This window comes from Macrobrachium nipponense, chromosome 45, assembly GCF_015104395.2.
Source record: "Macrobrachium nipponense isolate FS-2020 chromosome 45, ASM1510439v2, whole genome shotgun sequence".
NCBI classification, from domain to species: Eukaryota; Metazoa; Arthropoda; class Malacostraca; order Decapoda; family Palaemonidae; genus Macrobrachium; species Macrobrachium nipponense.
In genome coordinates this window covers 18,293,611-18,312,120 of record NC_061105.1, presented here as the reverse complement: position 1 = coordinate 18,312,120, position 18,510 = coordinate 18,293,611, and the positions used below count along the sequence as shown (strand labels likewise).

The window sequence follows — 18,510 nt, the reverse complement described above, 5'->3', positions numbered from 1 at the left end:
TGAGGAACAAGTTGTTTAATCAACAGGACTCCAGAATTGTTCCACAATTGAACACGCAGTCTTCCTCGACAACTCTTTACCTAACGTGAGCTGTTGCCGGTCATTTCTGGTTTGTTCCTTCTGACTTCTGTCCTCCCTTTCTCTCTTGATGGTTGGTTCTGCTAACTAGTTTTTAATTTTTTTTTATCTTATCGTTTTATAATGTAATATGTCTTTTATTTGTAATTTAACGCTTTTAATATTAATTTTTATTGTTTTATGTCTTTACAGCTTGAAATGAAACCTTTGTGTTTTGAAACGTTGTAATAAATGTATTTTAAGGACCACCTGAGATATACTTCCTCCTACAAGTCTTCTATATATATATATAGATATATATATATATATATATATATATATATATATATATATACATATATATTAAGATTTTCACCATCTATTTCTTATTTAGGAATTTAAGATTGATTACTATCCACCTGCCCCTGTTTCAGTCAATAGAAAAAAAAAATGATGTACTAACGGTTTCTAGCATTCTATTCTGACCTCCCACCGAAATGTTTACCATCCACAATGATACTTGACTTCTCTGTGGAAAATCTAATTATTTTGATACTTCTTTATTGAATTCCCTTACTTTCTATTTTTTATGGTGATTAGCTTAGCTGCATCATTCTTTGTAACCAGATTGCTTTTGTGTAATCTCTAACTGCCATTAATTATGTCTTTTCTGTTTGTGACAAGATTTAAAATGTATCCATACAACCCATTGCAGTCAATTACGTCTTTTGTATTCATAGCAAGATTCAAAATGTATTCATACATCCCACTGCAGTTGAATAGGTCTTTTATCTTCATAAAAATATTCAGAATGTATTTATACATCTCACCGCACATAAATAAGCCTTTTCTCTTTATGAAAATACATTAGATGTATTCATACATCCTACTGCGCTTAAAGAGGACTTTTCTATTTATAAAATTATATAAAATGTATTCATGTATCCCACTGCAGTTAACTAGGTCTTTTCTATTTTTTTAAAACATATAAATATTATTGTATTAATACATTCAACTGCAGATAAATAGGTCTTTTCAATTCATACAAAGATATGAAATGCATTTATACATCACACTACAGTTAAATAGGTATTTTGTATCTATAAAATTATATGAAATGTATTCATACATTCACTGCAGTTAAATAGGTCTTTTCTATTCATAAAAAAGATATAAAGTGTATTCATACATCCACTGAATTGATAAATTAAATCCAACGACCAACATTAAGATATAATTTTATTTAAGGAATAAATTGGTCACAGAGATAAGAGTAATCAGTTAGCCAGCGTAGCTCGTTCTTGTACAGCAATAGTAGTTCTTCTGGTAAGAGCTGCGGCACCAGTTGGCACAGCCTCCGAATCCCTTTCCAGGGTAAGAGTTCTGGAATGGATATCCTGGAACGATGTCTGGGTAGTGGGCTGGGTTGTAGGAGGTACCACCAACACCCAGAGATCCAGCTCCAATTTGTCCCAAGCCTCCAACACTGGAGCCTCCAAGGTGTCCAACGCTAGAGCCTCCAAGATGTCCACCTCCAACGCCAATACCGGAGCCTCCAAGATGTCCACCTCCAACGCCAATTCCGGAGCCACCAAGATGTCCACCTCCAACGCCAATACCTGAGCCTCCAAGATGTCCACCTCCAACGCCAATACCTGAGCCGCCAAGATGTCCACCTCCAACGCCAATACCTGAGCCGCCAAGATGTCCACCTCCAACTCCACCTACTCCAACACCAGAGCTTCCAAGATGTCCTAAAGAGGAGCCGCCTCCAAAGCTTCCACCTCCAAGGCCTCCAGATCCTAAGCCCCCGGATCCAAAGCCTCCAGCTCCAAGACCTCCAGATCCAAAGCCCCGGATCCAAAGCTTCCAGCTCCAAGCCCTCCAGATCCAAAGCCCCCGGATCCAAAGCCTCCAGCTCCATGAGAACCTGAAATCTGTCCTGGAAGAGCTGTTACCAAGGCGCACAAGGCCGTAGCCACGAAGAGTATGGATCGCCCGATCATCTGGAGGAAGAAAAGGAACATTATGGAAATATTTTATTAAATATATTGACGTCATATTTGAGTTTGAATACAACATTCTTAATTAAGTTTTGAATATATTTGTAATTAGATTGATGAATACACTTGATTTTGAATTCATTGCGATTTAAATCTGCCTGCGTAGTTAGCTTTAAATACATTACAGGTTTAATTGGCCTTCGTATATGAGTTTAGATATAAGAGTACTAATTAAATTAATATTCATAATTAAGATTAAATACATTATATCAATGAAATTGGCAGCTATATGTACTTGTAAATGCATTTCCAAGTAATTTGACAAGCCTAATTAATTCGAACGCATTATTAGTTGAATTGACCGTCGTATTCAAGTTTAAATAAGCTACAAATTAAATGGCCGCGTATTTACGTTTAGATACAGCATTATTAATTAGCTGTTTCCGTTGCTGATAAGACAAGAATAGAAATGATAAAAGATCGCAACTGAATAACATTACGAATTATTAAAGATAATAAACTTTGGTATGTTTCCCAGCTTAAATTGACCTCCTCCCATTTGAAAAATGTCACGAAAAATTAGATTTTGCAACATAATTCTACAGGTTTTACGATGTTCCCATTTTATATAAAACAGTTTAGTTGTCTTTCTGTTACCTGATCAATGATATAGAACTGACTCCGTATAGAAGAGGACGCCCAGTTATTACGTTGAACGAACTTGTCAGTAAACAAATGGTTTGAATGTTTTTAAAAATATCTGCGAATTATGGTTTTAGATATTAGACCGATACGCCATTTGCATGAACACCTAAGGTATAATTTTACTTTGATACGTGTATACGTTAATAAGATTGTATGTATGTATGTATGTATGCATGTATGTATGTATGTACGTGTGTGATTATGTACAAACGGTAATCAACCAAGTCAAATATAGTCGGTCTCAACAGAAACTATCAGGTGGGACTAAAGAGTTACATGACGGAGTTAAGAATTACGTAACGAAACGGGTGCAGTTAACGGTTCTCCTGTGTGTAAACAAATTACGGATAGCAGAACATCGTAGGCAGAATCTGAATTTCAATTAATAAGTATTTTATACATAACTAAAGCTTGTATTAGGGTAGATTCGTGTTAATTTAATGGATGGCTACACAATCACTACACAGGAAATGCTACTGTGATCAAACAACTGCCGTAGGAAAAATGAATTATTTTCTTACCTTGTTAATAACAAAGTACTCGTATCTGGTCTTCAAGAGTTCTGTAGAGTACCGTGTTCGTTCCTCGAATTGATGGTGCAATCTGGAGGGCTAGTCCTTTCGCCCGTCTTTTATATGAGACCCAAAGAAAGTAGTACCTGCTATAGGTTCGTGGATTTCCCGGGATAGAACGGGGAAGTCACCGAACTCTGTATGCTAGACGGTGGTGGGTTTCCAAGACCATCTGTTGGGGGTGGTCACTTGTCTTATTTCTTTTATTTATTCTCTCTCTCTCTCTCTTTTTTTCTACTTGTTGACGGAAATACAACGGCCCTGTCGACTTATCTTTTCATCTAGATTCCAAGATTAAAATGCATAAGACAATTGCAGCTCACTGCAACTTAGCAGCTACTACAAAGAGCGTCGCTTCACACATCGCCATAAGTGACGATTATTAAGGCGTCTTCCCAGTGGCTTTGTTGGTGTGGATGGGGGGGATGTTGTGATAGTTGGGTAGAAAGGGAGACGGGGAGGAGGAGGAGGAGGAGGAGGAGGAGGAGGAGGAGGAGGCTCTTACAGTGGGGTTGATAAAGGGGGTGAAGGAGTAGGTTGGCAGGTAGATTTACTACTCGAGAATAACGGCGTTGGTTGCAGGTACGGTGAGTTTTCGCGGCTCACCGTGGCTAGACTCATAACCGCTTCTCGGAATTACGACGGGGCTCGAGTTTGGAAAAAAAAAAAAATGATTCACAGGTCAAATTATCTTCCGCTAATCTTGAAGACTTAAGAGTCGCTCCTCTCTGGTTGTTCTTTGTTGAAGTGGTTTGCAGCCGGTTGTGTCTTGGGAATTCCCATAAAAGGAGCGCGGAGGTAGAGGGATTCCCGTGAGCTTCCTTTGTGAGCATTGGAAAGTTATCCTGTGAAGAAACGAAAGCGTCGAAAACTCATCTGCTTCTTGGAAAAGAACGCCATTTTATGTTGCTTGCATCGAGAAATCGGTAATCGTGATGATCTGTTCTGTAAAGTATGCAGTGGTCAAAGGTCATGTCATTATTGGCCTGTGCTATGGAATGGTCATAGTCTTCTGCAATGTACATTATTGTAAATTCTTCTTCAGACATACATGCACGGAACTAAATGCTCTTCAAAACAAAAATAACACAAACTAAACATAGATTTCGACTGACGTTACTTCAACCTCGACCACTGATAAACTGGCAAAGAATATTAATTTACATTGCGCATGTGTGGAGTACTGACTTCGGCATTAGTAAAGCAGACGTATTCATTCCATACCTACGTATTACATATAAATAAATACTGATTTCTGACTACTCAGTCTAATGTCCAAGAGACTGACATCCCCCTCCCCTCTTTCGGCTTGTGGGTCTGTCCACTGACCTTCTTCATTATCTGAAATACAATGATTTACATAGCTCGTAGTCTTCAGACTTTAAGATGATTTAGTCTAGACGACTAAGTAAAAAAAAGTATATCCATATATATATATGTATATATATATATATATATATATATATATTATATATATATATATATATATATATAGATAGAGAGAGAGAGAGAGAAGAGAGAGAGAGAGAGAGAGAGAGAGAGGTATATAGATGGCGTTAGTATGTTTGATTTATAGCCTGCCTTCCTTCAGAAGGATTCCAACAGGATCCCAGGCTTTTGTCCCCCCCCCCCCCCCACTCCCCCCCCGGACCCATTGCTGGGGGATATAATGTTTAAAAATTTTCAAAAATTCTATACCATTTTAGCTACTAATTCTAGTATATATTCATGTATCTATCTACATCTGCATACAGTCCCACCACCGAAGATTTCAGGCAAATTCCCCTGGCTAACATATTAGATATTCGCTCAGGTGATTTTTTGTGACAAGAATATCGAAGATTAATACAAATGTCAGTGTCTTTTTTACGGGATGAACGAGAGAGGAATATGAATGCAAGACAATTAAGCAGAGAGAGAGAGAGAGAGAGAGAGAGAGAGAGAGAGAGAGTAGCGACACGTTAAACCACCTCCTGTCTACATCTATGCTCAAGAATGCTAGGCCTCTAATTCATTATCATCATCATCATCATCATCATCATCTTCTTCATCTTTTCCTTCTTCATCTTCTTCTCCTCAGCTTAATCCCTCTTAGGGGTGGTTGTTTGTAATTGGCCTCCTCCAGCAATTTCTGCCTTGAACAGCTCATTTCATAATTGGTTTTGATTGATGTTTTTGAGAAGGAAGCCCATCTTGATCCAAACCCTCCCTATTTATCCGGGACTTGCATCCCACCCTTACTTCCTGCAATCAGGTGGTAAGGCTGAGAATGCGGGGCCTACATTTTTGTATTATACAAAAATCTAATCAAACCACCCTTAGGCCTATGTTACAAATGTTCATACGTAATACAGACTTTTAGACACCTAAATGTAGTCAGCTACATATTTGTTGATGGATAATAAAACATCCTCATCAAGAGAGTCTATTTATAATTCCTGCAAATATACAACATCAGAAGTCAAAATGCTTTCATGAAACTATTATAAATGATTGTGAACACATTAACCCAATTTACTTTGGCACTGGAATCAAGAAATATTACCAAGTGAAACCTACAATGACGTCCCAGAAGGGATGGTCAGCAAAACCACAGTAGGAGAATCAACCAGAGTAACTTGTTCTTGTGCAGCAGTAGTAGTTATTCTGGAACGAGCTGAAGCACCAGTTGTCGCATCCAGAAAATCCCCTTCCGGGGTAAGAGTTCTGGAATGGGAACCCTTGGATGATATCTGGATAGTGAGACGGGTCGTAGGAGATGCTGCTACCTCCAAACCCGTTGTTGATTCCAAAACCTGAATCGTGTTGGTTGAAACCACTAAAACCTTGGTCATGGGAAATGCTTCCATGTTGGCCGAAGCTTCCAAAGCCTGAGTCGTGTTGGTTGAAGCCTCCAAAACCTTGGTCACGCGTGAGTCCTCCATGTTGACTGAAACCAAAACTTTGGCCATGTTGCTGGAGGTGGTCTGGAAGAGCAAGACCTAATGCCATTGCACACATGGCAGCTAAGACGAGGAGAGCAGATTTTCCGATCATTCTGGAAGATAGAAAGATTTGTTCTGTAATTTCTGAACAATTGGGAGCTTTTATATTTTTTCAAATTGTCGCAGTACTGTTCTGTTTCTGAAATGTATGACTGCATATCTCTATATTAATATGGGAAGGCGTATTTGTACCATTTCACTCACTTGAGTGCGATTACTATACGTAATTGAATACATGAGCATAAATATATATTCTCTTTATATAGATATTATATATTATTTATAATTACCACTGACATATGAAGACTAGCTCCCCAAACTACCGGGAACTTGAACGTGATGCTACCATGAGCTGTAATGACTTGATCTATCATTCCAAGTGTTTGAATTTCCCCAAGTAACTGTCTGGGTACTACTGTTACCCTGCGTTATTTTGAGTTCTATTACGAATAGTTTGACCTATTCTTTCACTTCCTGAACGACAAAATAAGTCTATCAATATGAAGTGTCATAATGGTATTTGTTGCCAGCGGTACGATTCGTTCAACGTTTCATGAAATAGTTAAGAAGGAATACAGACTTCAAAGGCTTTACCTGAATTTGAGATTTAGGAGGAAACTGATTGAAAGTAACTGTTGTCAAATGAAGTAGATGGAACGTCTTATTATCCAGGTGAAAGGATCTAACTGAATCTCATTTTATCTCGATTAGTGTCTTGTAGGAAAGTTAATTAGTTCTCACCTTGAGAGGAATTAAAAAATGAATATATAAAGACCTCGGAAATTATATACAAAAATCCCCAGGACGTTTTTATTCAGAGTTCTTGCCGCTTCCATGTGTCATTGAAATCAAGACAAAATATTTTTGTTCTCTTTCTCATGAAATATCCCTGGAAAATTTGCCTCTGGATCAAGGTACGATGGATAAATTAACGATTTTGTCCCGTTAGAGTGAAAATGACTTATGTGAATTTGTTAAAATAAAGTATATAAGATAGTGTCTTTAATTACTGACACTGTTTTCAGTAATATTCTCAAATTAATATTCTAAAAGTTTGAAATATTCTTCAAATTATCGCTCAAAAACATCTCTAAGATTGTGATTCGATACGTTATTACAAAGGTTAGTAGGGTAGCCTTAATAATAATAATAATAATAATAATAATAATAATAATAATAATAATAATAATAATAATAATAATAATAATAATAATAATAATAATAACGACTCAAAATTTTCATTAAAATTAACTGAACTAAACCAATGAGCCAAATATTTCTGGTTAAAAACCTTTGCGCTTAAGGAAATTTAAGTTAGAGAAGTTGAAGAGCGAAGAGTACATGGCGAAAATTAAAGAATGAAAATAAAAAGATAGGGACGATCTTTGCATTTTCTACAAATCAGTACCCTCCTATGCTAACAAGAGAATTACAGGCAGATGGCAGCACTGGGAAAGGGAAGATTAGGAAGCAAGTATGAAATATTGGCTGATGTCACACGAAGTAACTGCATCAGAAGAGCTTTCTAGAAAGACGTCATAAATAGATTAAGCTGGATCAGCTTTGGTTAGGTTAATTAAGGCTAGGTTAGGTTATGTCTAAAATACTCCAGAATGCCAGTAATTGGATGGCTGTAAGAGAGATACTTTCAAAGACTTTCAGAAGACTTACTTCAAGGATCCTTCGAGAGCTGTTGAGGCTACAAAAGAAAGTCGTATTCTGATGGTCCCTCTCATTCTCCTTCGACTTTATATAGGCCTATGGAAAGCAGATCAGGATATTACCAGTTCCTTGGAGAAAGTTATCTGATCATCTGTGGAGAGTTTCCAAAAACTTCCGTATGTTTGAAATTCAATCAGTCGTTTTCCTTTTAGGCGATTGGCTTTTAGCTTCTTGGTGTCTCAAACGTGCAGCAACGAATGGGTAGAGATGGTGAGGAAATGTGCTTTTTTTTCGTAGGCCTCAATTGAATCTGTGTTTCAGTTTAAAGAAGACAAGAAAAGCATGTCCCGGTCTGGACGAGCCTTAGTCTTAACAAGTCAATTAGTAATAAGACTACTGGATATGATAGGCCTAGCTATCTAGGCTCCATTAGTTTTCATAACAGAGGGCGATGTTTCTTCATTTCCTCATGGAAATCCAAGAGAGATATCGTAAAATATTTTTTTAAAGTGACATTTAGAAGTCTAGAGAGATCTTGAAAATCAAAAGTAGATGTATAAAAATTATGGGATAATTGAAATGTATGATGTATGATGTATAATGCCACGTATAAAAATTCAAGGAAGGACCAGAGACCTTTAAAAAAAGGCACTTTAATATTCATACTTCGCGGCTATAAAAATATAGTAATTATAATATACAAGAATGTGAAGTAAAAAAAGATTTAATAACATTCTTAACCTTACTTCGGTTTACATAAACGTAAAGAATAATGTCCTCATTATTTATGAAAAATGTATAAATCTAATCCGTATGACATAGAGGGAGGGATTCTCCCTTCGATCTGAAACGTAATAGTGACCAAAATAATACCCGTAGAATTATGTAATGTATAGGATCACAATCATATTAATCCGAATTTAATACAATACTATAACACGATGTTATAAAATACACGCTGAGTTGTCTGGTAATGTTCCTACGTTTCTTTAGGGGAACTTTACGAGTTTTTAAATGTCGTTGTTAATTTACATTTCTTCAGTCCATGAACAAATTAAACGTTTCGCCATCAATTATGATAGAAATTGAAGTAATTCGAACATATCAGTAAATATAATCATTTTCAAGTCGAACGAACATAAGTTCTTCTTGAACATAAGCTTAAATATACGTTTCATTGACACCAGAACGAATAAACGTTTATTTTGACGCATATAAATGTTTCTGTCATCGACACTCATAAAATTTCCTTCGACACCGTCTTTTAAACATTTTTAAAGACGTCGTAATTTCTGTAATCTAGTCGCATGCAAACGTTTACCTGCCCTCCACTCATACTAACGTTCATTTAACATGAAATAAGATGTTTATCATCACCCCGCGTAAACATTTCTAAGTCATCACCTCAATTTAACGTTTGTTTTGTCATCCGGAAACACCGTGGTCGCAAGGTCGCAATACCTCGGTTATTGGCAACGATCCCTTGACCTTCAGATACCGGAAATGACGTAATTTAAAAGAGTTAGATCGTGATTTCCATCGTTTATTTGTCTTTATTCTTTTTGTTGTTCCCTGGATTTTTGATTTGCCAAAGAGCGTCGATATTCTGGAAGGATAAAACCATGATATCTGAACGAGCGTTCCAAAGCGCAACCCCTGTCACTGTGGCTGTCCTTTGGCTCAGAGCACGAAACTAAAACTGATTATTCTTATGTAATATTACTAGTAATGTTAGCATTGCAATACCAGGAGCATCACAAGGTTTTTCCATTCGGTTTAACCTATTACGGTGTGTAATTTCGTATATTTTTGAATGACCCTCACAGAAGCTATTGTCCTCATTTGTATTCTATCACGTCAATTAAAACCCATTCAGAGCAGTATATGCGTTTGCATGTATTTTCATACTTATATGCATGTTTACATAAGTGTTCGTAAGTATATAATGCTAACAGATATCTTATCAATATTGTTCAATATTGTTTAACCATAATTCAGTGAACGACTCAAAATATAACTAAGAAAATGTTCTGCCCTCAATAAATAAAGCAGAATTTGTCGCTTAAGTAGACAAGACTATACACACACACACACACACACACACACATATATATATATATATATATATATATATATATATATATATATATATATATATATATATATATATATATATATATATATATATAAATTATATATATATATATATATATATATCATAATATATCATAATATATATATTATATATATATATATATATATAATATATATATATTTATTTTATATATATATATATATATATAATATATATATATATATATGTATATTTATCTATATATATATAATTAATATATATATTATATATATATATATATATATATATATATATATAACATCCACGGTACATTACAATGAGAAGGTCACTAATTCTACGAAGGTAAACGCGTTGTGAGTAAAGTGACTCACGAAAAAAAAACAATAAAATAAAATAAAAAATAAAAAATCGGCGAGACTTATTAAACGCCATCAAAAGAAGTCCAGGAAACACTTTGTGCATTTCAACGGGGAAATGTTTTCCCCCTGAGGGTCAGCCAGTTGTAATGTATTTTGGGGTTTCCCGTGCTGGAAGAGACCGGAAGTTGGGGAAACGTGGCTATTTGATAATCTGGTGGTCGAAGTTACTATCCATCGTTGCTTTTAATTCAAACAAGGCTATGGTTCGAATCCTGGTCTGTGCAGAAGCACTTATTAGTTGTAATTCCCCTTGGGTATAAGTTATTCCCGAGATATAGTGAATTAGATATCAGACGGTGTTTGTGGTTTCATAATTGTCAATATAAAAAAAAAAGTCATGCCAATAGTGGTAATAAAAATTCGTACTGTATGTACTATATTCACAGTAGAAAAAAATATGCTTTCATAATGAAAAAAGTTGTAGATAAATATAAGCAACAAAATTAATATATTCAGTTTTTACATGTTTTGGACTGTAAAGATACTTTGTAATTTCGGTTAGGGTCAGAATCTGTTTAAGTTTGTGACCGTGTGATATCCGATAATCCTGGATTATCCCTTTTAATTTTTACCCTTTTGATAATTAACCATCTGGTATTCCTGATCTTGTTTGTACCTGAGGCCTTCCTCTCCGATTGTACTTTAGTAGCTCCTTGACGATGTCTGAATAAAGACGAAAGCGCTTGGATTCCTGTCTATCATTTCCCGTGGTATTCGCTTATTTATGAAGTCACGTGCATCTACTATGATTTTTTAAGCATGAATAGTTTTATATGCATATACGTATAATTATATATCAGTAAATAAATAAATGAATAAATAAATTATGTATAATATATAAATATGATGTATAGTATATATACATGTATGAACCTATATATTGATATAAAATTATTTATATTTTCTCCACCATAAACATACATAACGCACGAATTTATGTCACTAATACACGCATGAGTTTTTAATATATATATATATATATATATATATATATATATATTATATATATATATAGTATATATATGTGTGTGTGTATGTATATATATATATACATATATATAATATATATATATATATATATATATATATATATATATATATATATATACAGAGAGAGGAGAGAGAGAGAGAGAGAGAGAGAGAGAGAGAGAGTTGCAATAACTAAATCCATCACACACCAGAACAGAAAATAAGAGAGAAAAAATCCTTCCCAGTTCCCAGCAAGTTGCGCAAAGAACATCTTATGAAGTCACCGGGCGAGCCAGCCACTCTAGGAAAACTTTGAAGTGACTGGAACCTGATGACGATGGAAGATATTGTCCTGAATAATTGACGCCAGGAACTATCTCGTAGGCTTATTTCCCCTCCATAGGCCTATGGGAGTTCAGGTCGCATAATGTCTAGGCTTAGTGTAAGTCTTCGCTAATGACTTGTCGAATTCCGGTTTAGGTTAGTGTGGAAAGGATGTTATAAATATTCTCTATATCTGTTTTGACGTGTTATTTTTCATATTTATTAGAGCTAGATATGTTTACTAGTAATGAGTGTAATAGTTTTATGAAGGGAATTATTTTGCCTTTTACGCAACTGGAGACGGTAACCGTAATAAACACCGGTTACTTGAAGATGTTTCCGAGAAGCTGCCCATACCGGTTTGAAGCGGTTCATCACAATTGGTCTCTCGTGTTTTGGTGTGCGTGTGTGACGCGCGCGCGCGCGCGCGCGCGAGAGAGAGAGAGAGAGAGAGAGAGAGAGAGAGAGGACTTGGAAAAATATGTACGTGAAATTTTGAGATAAGTGATTTCGATGCCGGAGTAAATAATGATCCAGCTGAGAAAAAACATTCTCTCTCTCTCTCTCTCTCTCTCTCTCTCATGTGCGTAAGCGAGAGAGAGAGAGACAGAGACAGAGACAGAGAGAAAGAAGACTTAGAAAATTGTGTACATGAAATTATTAGATAAGTGATCTCGATGCCAAAGTAAATAATGATCTATTCAACAAAGAGCCAACCTCTCTCTCTCTCTCTCTCTCTCTCTCTCTAGTGTCACAGTGTTTCATTATTCAATAGCTAAAGCAACACAATACCATAAACGGTCCAGTGCTGTAAAGAACGCTTTCGTACCCAGCTGACTTAAACAAGAATCAGGCAAAAGATGTATGCAAGGAAATACCCAGTTATCTGAGTTGTGTTTTTACTTTGTTGTAGCTCTTGTTAATGTTATTGCGTTGTCGATGCTAACTGTGTCCTTGATATTGTTATTTGTCGGTGTAATTGTCAGAAATATTCCCACTGTTTCTTTTATTTTTGTTTCTCTAATGGCATTAATGAAAATTATAATCACATTTATGATGCATACATTATCTCATATTGAGCATTTAACGAGAATATTTCTCATATACACGCATGTAGGAACAACGACATGCAGTGTAGGTGTTGTTGAGTATGAATTTTGCGGAAGACTAAGGAATCCAAATGAAAAAAAATGAACAGGCTAAGTATAATTTGAGCATCAGATAAATCGAAATTACACACGAGAGCGATATAAAGCATTGGTCTAATACGATTTAGTACGCGAATAATAATATGACAAAGAAGCTTTAATAATCTGAACGATTTTCCGGTCTGAAATCTAACTTTTAAGACGAGTATCACGAGTTAGCTGGCGGGATAGAGTTAGAATTGACACCATAAAGTAAGTTCATGGAATTTCTTATTTAGATGAGATAATGGTCCACGGGAGATAGAGATGGGTTGGACATGTCCTTCGAACAAACCCCGGGAGATCACCGGACCATTTGGAATAACCAGGACTATTTGGTATTCTATAGACCTTGACTACTTGAATGAGACGTATGACACGAGAGGTGAGTGGAGATTTGTGGAAGTGAAAGCGCATGAGAGACATGAGTGGTGGAATTTCACAGAGGCGTTGGAAGGGATGATGGGGCATGCATGCATTGCATAATATCGAAATTATTACTGTATTTGTTTACGTTGACCCTAAGAAATATTTTAGAAAAGGCACACCGTAAAAATACTACCCGTTTTTAAATTCATAAATACATACATTTGTGTGCCAGTGCGTGTTTGCGTGCAAATATGTGTATGAAATGCCAACTCTGAAACTTACATTATACATTCTAGCACAATAGCTGCTTTTGTATGTGCCTGTGGCTTCCAGTGCATAATAAAAGCCTATCATGGTCAATATTAAAAGAAAAATGAATCAGATACCGCACTGATTGCTTCTGATAAGACATGAGTAAGAAGAAAAAAAAAAAGTATAATTGAAGCAGAGCAAGCAAATCAGTATTGCAAAACACTCCTCCGAGAACTGATGATATCATGATTAAGCATAACTTAGAGTTCCATGATTCATTGTAATCAAGGATTCTATTAAGTCCATTTCCCGAGTTTAAAGGTTGCCCTGGGTGTTTGGTAGTAACCTTATCAGATACTTGCGACAGGTTAGGACTCCAGCGTGAGCGGTATTGAGTTACATAAGCACAGGGAGCGAGCTCGAATTGAGCAAATGAATAAATAGTTTTCTTTTGATCCTTCTTACGAAAGTTTTCCAGGAAACTTCTGCAAGTTCTGACGTTTCGTTCCAGCTAGCAGACATAGCCGTTACTTGGCAATACTCTCTCTCTCTCTCTCTCTCTCTCTCTCTCTCTCTCTCTCTCTCTCTCTCTCTCTCTCTCTCTCTCTCTTTATACATATATGTGTATGTATATAAATACATTTGTATAATGAATATATTTATAGTAAATATATGTATACCTATATATGTCTGTGCGTGCGTGTCTGTGAGTGTTACAATTTCAAGGTTATTCGGATAATCTGTTTTCTATTACGAGGATACTGCTATTAATACAACAAATATGAAATTATGATGCACTTACCTGCTCGATTACGCGGCGATTTGCTTTCATGATACAAGAAATTTACTCAAATATGCTTCCCTCTGAAAGATTCCGTAAGTAGATGTATAATGTTTGGGTATTAATACCATATACCTTATTGATGTAATGTCAATGCAGTATAACTGATTAGTACAGCTATTGACTGCATAACAAAAAAAGGCGCGTATTTCCCACCAAAGGAATATACATCGGAATAACACAAAAAACACACCAGACTGGTTACAGGCAAACAAAATTATCCCGAAATCTGACAACTAGGTAAAGGTAGAATTTTGCTTAGATCCTATTGTCAATCCATTCGTCTTCATTACAGCTGTTTTGGTGTCGTTTGCAACCTGCATTATCTTGCTTGCATTAGTTGTCACACCGATCATTTTTCGGTAAATTTTTTCCTTTAGGAAAATTAATTCAGATTCAAATTCTGACTTAGATTTCTCTGCTTGTCAACGATTTTTTCTTATGAAGGATTAATCTTGCTTACACTTATCATCGTGAAAATAATGCATTTTATGTTACTGCCATCTGTCGCGCGTTCTTCTCGAAACGAATTATTCCCAATTAGTTTACCCTTGTATTCTCTAGTGGATAAATCGGGCAAAAACTATTAAACATAAATTACCTAAGGTAAATAAAAGATAATAATATTAGCAAAATAATAACGAAAAATGTAAAAAAAAAAATAATATTTAAAATATACATCAATAGTACATACTTTTCAAAGTAATATAACAGCTTCTTGCAGACAGACGTTTTGAAAAATAAAATATCAAAGCAAAATACCTTCGAAAATATAATCAAGATTTGGGATATTATCATATTAGTTTATTTTCAGAGTTCCGCTGGACAACACGCATGAGATGTGAGTTCCAGGAACTAAGTTGAGGAATATCAGTGAGCATGTGGTTCAGTTTACCTTCCCTCACCTATACCTATACCAGGTTTAGGAGCCACCTAAACCTGGGGTCTTACGGGACCTACCTCTACCAGGGCATCAGAAGGACCGGCTTACACTCGAGCATAGGGATGACCTCACTCCTCCAGAATGTGGACTCTCTCTCTCTCTCTCACACACACACACACACACACACACACATTAATAGACCCCGGTTCGATCTCCGATCGGGAGTAGGAATGAGGTGGCATGGACACATCTGAAAAATCCACTTAGCTTCTGTTGATCTAAGCAGTGCACACAAGACTTGGTTTTAATTGACTGTTGTGGGTCGCATCTTTATTACAGAGGGGAATAGAGAGAGGGAGAGAGAGAGTGAGAGAGAGAGATGGGACAGCCTTCAATGATCATCAATCCTTCAAAATGCTAAAACATCATAACAGGAGGCCCTCGGCGAGATAATCACCACTTCACCCTTTGAGAAGAATGACTGTATACTTTTCCTCTCATATTTCATTCTGTAACTTTTTTGTCAGTATTTTGAAGCTAACGGTTTTGTAATCTTTTGATAGGAAGTATCCAGTAGGCTACATGTCTGCTCAGAATACGCACACACACAGATGATATATATATATATATATATATATATATATATATATATATATATATATATATATATATATATATATATATACGTATATCTATATTGTCATTCTCTCTTTCAGTATTGTATATTTTAGGAATATTCACTTGATATGCTTAAAGGAGAGCATATTATACCCACCTGCCTAAAATGATTGATCCATATCATTAAACTCGATTTTATTGTACCTCCTCTTTTTTCCAATAGATTTTCAGGGGCACTTATTTTCTTATCTTATTTTTGTCGTAGTACAAGGAAATAAAAAAGAAGATATTAAGAATTTTATTTATTTTTTGTATGATTGGTTGGGAAATTGTCAAAATATATTCTCTGGGGGCACTTTATTTCTACTTATATTCATTTTGTCGTAGTACAAGGGAATGAAAACAGCGTATTAAGAATTTTGTTTATTTTTTGTTTCATTGACTGAAAAACTTGTCAATAAAAGTCAACAAAAGGAGTCAAGTGGTTTATCCCTTGTAAGAAGTTCTGGTGCAGCAGTAGTAGTTCTTCTTGACTGAGCTGCGGCACCAGTTGGCACATCCCCCAAATCCTTTTCCAGGGTAAGAGGTCTGGAATGGGAATCCTGGAACGATGTCTGGGTAGTGGGCTGGGTCGTAATCAGTGCTGACTCCTCCACCCACAGCGCCTACACCTGCACCTCCAACAACACCTGCGCCTCCAACAGCACCAGCTCCTCCAACTACACCAGTGCTTCCTGGAAATCCAGCACCCACAGCATGATCAACACCTCCAACACCTCCAACACCTGCTCCTCCAAGATGGCCTGCTCCAACACCTGCTCCTCCACCAAGATGGCCTGCTCCAACACCTGCTCCTCCACCAAGATGGCCTGCTCCAACACCTGCTCCAACACCTGCTCCTCCTCCAAGTTGTCCTGCTCCAACACCTGATCCTCCTCCAAGATGGTCAGCTCCAACACCTACTCCTCCAAGATGGCTTCCTCCAACACCTGCACCTCCAAGATGGGCTGCTCCAACACCTGCACCTCCAAGATGGCCTGCTCCAACACCTGCACCTCCAAGATGGCCTGCTCCAACACCTGCTCCAGCTCCTAGATGGTCAACTCCACCTCCGACACCTGCACCTCCAAGAGAACCACCAGCATGTAGAGTTCCAGCACCTCCAGCGACACCTGCCCCTCCTAAATGATCAACTCCTCCTACAACACCTGCGGCGCCATGAGAACCAGCCCCTCCAGAAGCTAAGTCTGCACTACCAGCGTGAACACCTGCGCCCCCAACGTGATCTACTCCTCCAACTGCACCTGCAGTGCCAAGACCGCCAACTCCTCCAACTCCTCCAGCTAAGCCTGCACCTCCGGCGTGAGCTCCTGTGCCTCCTAAGTGGTCAACACCTCCAATACCACCTGCAGTGCCAAGAGAGCCAGCTCCTCCAGCTACACCTGTAGTGTGGAGATGACTAGCCCCTCCGACAGGACCGGCCCCTCCCGCTAGACCAGCTCCTCCTCCTCCTCCATGAGCACCACCGCTTCCGAGGACAAGGGGAGCGCCCCCTGATCCCTTGGCTGGGGCTTGGTATAAGGACGAAGGACGTCCCGGGAGGGCTAGTGCCACGGAGGACAAGGTCAGTGCCACAATAAAAGCCGTTTTGCCAAACATCCTGGAAAGGGAAAGATTCTGTCAAGTGTCTGTATCGACATACAATGGAATCACTGCAATAGTCCACTTCAAGGGCAAGGAACTTATGATAAGTTTATTTGTTAAGTGTCTGTATCGAAATACAATTCAACAATTACAATAATTCACTTAAAAGGGTAGGCATTCATGGTAAGTTTTATAGCTTCAAATTTCCGAATCAAATGGAATCTTCAATAGTTGATGGTTTGGGAAGTTTTCAGGTTTTTAATTCTTTTAACGTTTGCGTGTACAAAAGGGTAGCTGATGAGCACAGTTATTGATAGGTATGATATTCCATAATGTAAGCAATCAGGATAGATAGGTAAACAGATATATAGATAGATCATAAATTGATAGATATATAGATAGGTAGATTAAAAATTTTAAAATGGAAAAGAATCACAACTGAATAGTAACTATACTGGAGAGCGAGACAGACAGACAGACAGAGACAGAGAAAGAATCTGATCTAATATTTCAGGATTTCGAAGCGCATGTCCTTACCTTCTTGCTTAAGCGTGCAGCAAAGTCTGCTTGAGGAAGAACTTTTGCCCATTATATATAGGAAACCGCATCCTGCTTGAAGCTCCGAGGTATGCCGTGACGTTGCCAGATTTTCCGGGTGCAAAATGAGAAAATCAGCACCTTTTTTTAAACCGTCCAAACTATATTCCACGTTTAAAATCGGTTTCTAATCCATGATTCCATCAGTTCCAAGTGAGTTTTTCTGAAGTGCATTTCATTGATTTAACGTCGATACTGATACGCGAGAGGTCACGGAAGAATGGGAAACGCTGGTCACTCTGATCTACGATGACGTCCTTTTTCGCGAAGTTCGGAGAAGCGGTGGTTGGGAAATTCTCAAACCTGCTGCCGGCTGACGATAATTGTCT

General features: G+C 37.2%; 3 protein-coding genes across 6 annotated transcripts; all 3 read right to left on the bottom strand.

Moving 5' to 3' along the window:
• Positions 1-1,278: 1,278 nt before the first annotated feature.
• On the bottom strand, positions 1,279-2,118 carry LOC135214189 (uncharacterized). Its single transcript, XM_064248258.1, has one exon. It carries the CDS (start codon positions 2,116-2,118, stop codon positions 1,339-1,341), a length of 780 nt encoding a protein of 259 aa, XP_064104328.1. The 3' UTR covers positions 1,279-1,338.
• Positions 2,119-5,810: 3,692 nt separating this feature from the next.
• LOC135214110 (filaggrin-2-like) lies at positions 5,811-8,039 on the bottom strand. Its single transcript, XM_064248213.1, has 2 exons — positions 7,993-8,039; positions 5,811-6,374 (listed from the first exon to the last, which is right to left on the bottom strand). The coding sequence occupies exon 2, from the start codon at positions 6,371-6,373 to the stop codon at positions 5,942-5,944; it is 432 nt and encodes a 143-aa protein (XP_064104283.1). The 5' UTR covers position 6,374; positions 7,993-8,039; the 3' UTR covers positions 5,811-5,941.
• Positions 8,040-16,350: 8,311 nt separating this feature from the next.
• Positions 16,351-18,274, bottom strand: LOC135214414 (uncharacterized). Of its 4 annotated transcripts, none has more exons than XM_064248690.1 (3): positions 18,122-18,274; positions 16,834-17,600; positions 16,351-16,788 (listed from the first exon to the last, which is right to left on the bottom strand). In XM_064248690.1, the coding sequence occupies exons 2-3, from the start codon at positions 17,597-17,599 to the stop codon at positions 16,427-16,429; spliced, it is 1,128 nt and encodes a 375-aa protein (XP_064104760.1). In that variant the 5' UTR covers position 17,600; positions 18,122-18,274; the 3' UTR covers positions 16,351-16,426. The 4 variants fall into 4 exon arrangements, with proteins under 4 accessions (XP_064104760.1, XP_064104761.1, XP_064104762.1 ...); XM_064248691.1 differs by having other exon boundaries at positions 16,351-16,833; positions 17,020-17,600; XM_064248692.1 differs by having other exon boundaries at positions 17,020-17,600.
• Between the last annotated feature and the right edge of the window lie 236 nt (positions 18,275-18,510).